A 4,183-nucleotide genomic window follows, 5' to 3' on the forward strand; every position below is an offset into this window, starting at 1 on the left:
ATATGTGACCCAATCTTTTATGCCATAAGAAGGCAGAACATTCCTTTCCTGCACTAGAATTTCTATCAACAACATGTTCAACATTAAACAGAGATTCAGAAAAATTAACATCAAGATTTAAACGATATAAATCATCCACTAATGTACCAGAGCCATAATAGTACGAAAGTTTATACAAATGAAATATACCATTTTCAATCCTAAAGTTAAAACCTAAATAATCCAACTTTGCAACAGAAATTAAATTCCTAGCACAACCAGGAACATAGAGACACTTTTCAAGATTCAGACAATAACCAGTGTCTATAATCAATCTGTAAGTCCCAATTCCTTCTATGCGTGCCTTCATTCTGTTCCCCATATATAAATATTTTTCANTTCCTTTTATGGGCTGGATTGAAAGGAATCCCTTTCTTTTCGAACCAAGATTTCCTTTTCGGACAATCTTTCTTGAAGTGACCTACTTTCTTACAAAAGAAACATTTTTGGTCCTTCTGAATACCGCCCTTATTCACTTTCATTGGGGCTTTGTCCTTCTTGTTCTTCTTTCCTGATTTACCTTTCCTGATTCACTTTCTTGAAGTGACCTCTTGAACCAACATGGCTTTGATTTCTTGAAAGTTCCACTTATCCTTAATAGTGTTGTAATTCACTTGGAACTGGCCAAACTCAGCAGGAAGAGAGTTCATGATGAACTGTACTAGAAAGGACTCATTCACCTCCATTCCCATTGACTTCAATCTAGCTGCTATATTAGCCATTCCTGTTACATGCTCATGTATGGGCTGTGACCAGTCAAACTTTTTGGTAGTCAGCTCACTCATGAGAGTTCCCACANTAGACTTGTCAGTTATGTCTGATTGTGAGTACTCCTTGATCATTTTCATAAATTCCTTTGCGTTTTCTGTTTTGGGCATGGAAGGCTTTACGTTCTCTGCCATAGACATGCGCATCAAGTTTAGTGACAACCTGTTAGGCCTATGCCAAGCCTCATAAAGAGACTTCTCATCATTTATACTGGTCTCTGTAATGGCTGCGGGCATTTCATCCATCATCATAGCCATGTCCAAGTCTAAAACACCTAGTTGGAACTGGATTTGTTCTGACCAATCGGCATAATTTAGCCCATTAAACTTGATGACGTTGTTGCTCAAACCTGCTAAATTCATGTAAGCTGGAAATAATACACAAGCTCATACATTAATGCTTTGATTAAAATTTAAGGATTCAAACAAATTACTACATCAATCATTCATTCAAGTTCACCTTTGGGTGACACTTAAACTGATAGGTAGTTAATAAAGTCATTCATTTAAGTTCACCTTTGGGTGATTCTTAAACTGACAAATTGCATATATACTTTAATAACAATCAATCATACTTAAGTCTATATGTATGCTATCTTTGGATATACAAACATATACTAAGTACATGAAATGTCTCACTTTAATGTCATCAATTATAAACCATGATTCACCTTTGGGTAATCCATAACATCTTTACATCAATGACTAATTACCATACAAGTCAATGGATGCACTTTTCAAATTAAAAGCATTCAAAACTTTCAAACTTTTAATTCACATCTTCATTCCAATTATCTGACTTAACATTCAATTTCAATTCACAAAATAATTTCCATTTAATGCACAACAATGTTAAAAATTAACACGCTACAGTAAAATTGCTTTACTGTGACAACAATGCCGTAACAGTAAAGTTGCTTCCAAAATGGAATTCCGTGCTACAACAATAAAGTTGCTTTCAAATGGAATTCCCCTGCTGGATAAAAACCACATTACAGGATTGCATTATGGTAACAACCAAATTAAAAGATTTAATGCGGCTTCAGGGGTAAATTCAAGGAATTGAATTTCTTTCATGCAAAATTTAATTTGGTTACTACCGCACCAATTTTCAAATTTCAGCATAAAGCAATTTTAATGAACTTTAATGTTGTGCACAAATCAAATTCATATAATGCGATAATTAAATAGCAAAAAAAAAATGACTTCCAGGATGAAATTCACGTTACAGTGAATTGATACAATCATGCGTAAATTTGCTTTAATGCAACAACCAAAATTACAAAACTTGCGGTTTCCAAAAAATAAATTCACCTTACAGTGAATTTAATTCTTTCTTTCATGCCAACAAATTTAAAATCCCTAAATTTTATAATTCAAAAATTAGGGTTTTAAAATTGAGAAAATTTACCATTCATGGAGAATCATAAAATTCAGAACCTGGCTGGCTCTGATACCACTTGTAAGCAATTTTTTAATTTTTCAATTGAATGAAAATTAACTCAACAGGATTTTGAATTTACATGATACTCACAATTCTCATTTACATGATACTCACAATTCTCATATACACAGTAAAGGAGAACTAACCAGGATCCATTGTGCACTTCTTCCTGTTAAAAAGTTCTCTCTCCTCTTACTCCTCTTTAATGCCTTTTTGATGATATAGAAATTGCAAGGATAGTTTCTCTGTCAAAGTTACGCTTTCTATATTGTCTTTTCTCAGAACGTTCGTTCTCTCTTTTTCACTTTTCAGAAACGTAACTCTGTCAACTTTTGTAAAACTTTTTCCTCTTTTATGGTATTTTAATTAATCTTAATAAAAATACCAAAATGCCCTTTTGAAGTGAGAAGAGAGGAATTAATTTTAATAAGTCTAAAATAATCTCAATAACTTTAATACTTTAATATTTTAATAATCATCACATTAGAATCTTTACATTAAAGTTATACTTTACATTACATGAACCAATTAATTATCAATATAATTTAACAACTTTGACTGCTGAGAAATCACAAGTCGTTTTTATCTTTTTTATGTGGTTTCTGCAACTGATTATGATACTGTTTAGAAGCTTTAGCGTAAACTAAAAGAGACACTAGGCTTGGTTTGTTAAAAATAACAGGGAAGAATTAAAGATGATGGGAAGAGTGTTGCTCCTCCAACGTGATTCTGTATTGATGAAGCTAACGCTAATACTTATTCTAATCAGAAGTGGCAGCGCTCATAACGAGTGCCATGGAGAAAACTTTTCTTGTGGGCCCTACCAACCCCATATCAGATTTCCCTTCCAACTCGTGAAGGAGACGAAGGAGCCATGCAGTTATCCCCGTCTCTGTCTTTCTTGTACTGAGAAAAAAGAGACCATGCTTCTGATTCCTACGATCAAACTCCAAGTCAATTACATAAACTACGTAGGTCAGGAAATTGTCTTAACTGACCCGGAAAACTGCTTCTTCAACAAGTTTATGCAAATAATGAATTTTGTTCAGAGTTACCAATTTGAATCAGCATATGATGAACCCCACAGTAACTTGAGCTTCTTCAACTGTACTTCAGCTGGGCATCGACACCTCCGCTACAGGGAAGACTCGTATTCCCAAGATTTGGTCTCCTGTCCGATTTTCATTTCTGATTCTTCTGAAAGTGTCCTCGAATTAGATCTAACATAATGTACCAAGATGTTCGACATCCCTTCGCCAATCGGTTTCACCGACGGGTATCCCTTGTATTTGAGATGGTTCAAACCAAATTGTTCTGAGTGCGAAGCTAAAGGCAAGAGATGTAAATGAAAGACCAACAACGACACAGAAGGAGACATCGAATGTTTTGAATGCACACCAAAAACAATTCACGTTCCTAAATCTCTTATTTATGCTACTACAGGTCATATCAGAGACTCTTACACTTTCGCTTTTTAATATTGTTTTGTTCCTTTTTTCCTAGAAATTTGGATGCCAACAAGTGAATGGCCTTACAAAGATTTGAAACAAATACTAAAATAAATAAATAAATATTTCTTTTTTCTTTTCTTAATGAAGTCTCCAACCGCTATTGTAGGTTCGATCTTTTTGGGGCTGGTGGTCACTGCTGTCTTTATGAGCATTCTCTATTTTAGGGGAAAACAAGAAGATCAAGCAAGAGTGGACAAGTTTTTAGAGGACTACAGGGCAGAAAAGCCTGCAAGATTCACCTACGCCGACCTTAAAAAAATCACCAATGGCTTTAAGGAAATGTTAGGAGAAGGAGCTCATGGGGCTGTCTTCAGAGGAAAACTTTCCAGTGAGATACCCGTGGCTGTGAAGATCCTCAACAATACAGAGGGAGAAGGGAATGAGTTCATCAATGAAGTGGGAATTATGGGCAAAATCCATCA

At 34.8% G+C, this 4,183-nt stretch overlaps 1 protein-coding gene across 1 annotated transcript; it reads right to left on the bottom strand.

Annotated features, from left to right (window-relative positions):
- Nucleotides 1-569: 569 nt before the first annotated feature.
- On the bottom strand, nt 570-1,169 carry LOC106763650. The gene has a single exon (XM_014647818.1). It carries the CDS (start codon nt 1,167-1,169, stop codon nt 570-572), a length of 600 nt encoding a protein of 199 aa, XP_014503304.1.
- Between the last annotated feature and the right edge of the window lie 3,014 nt (nt 1,170-4,183).

Source organism: Vigna radiata, chromosome 6 (assembly GCF_000741045.1).
Source record: "Vigna radiata var. radiata cultivar VC1973A chromosome 6, Vradiata_ver6, whole genome shotgun sequence".
In the NCBI taxonomy this organism is placed as follows: Eukaryota; Viridiplantae; Streptophyta; class Magnoliopsida; order Fabales; family Fabaceae; genus Vigna; species Vigna radiata.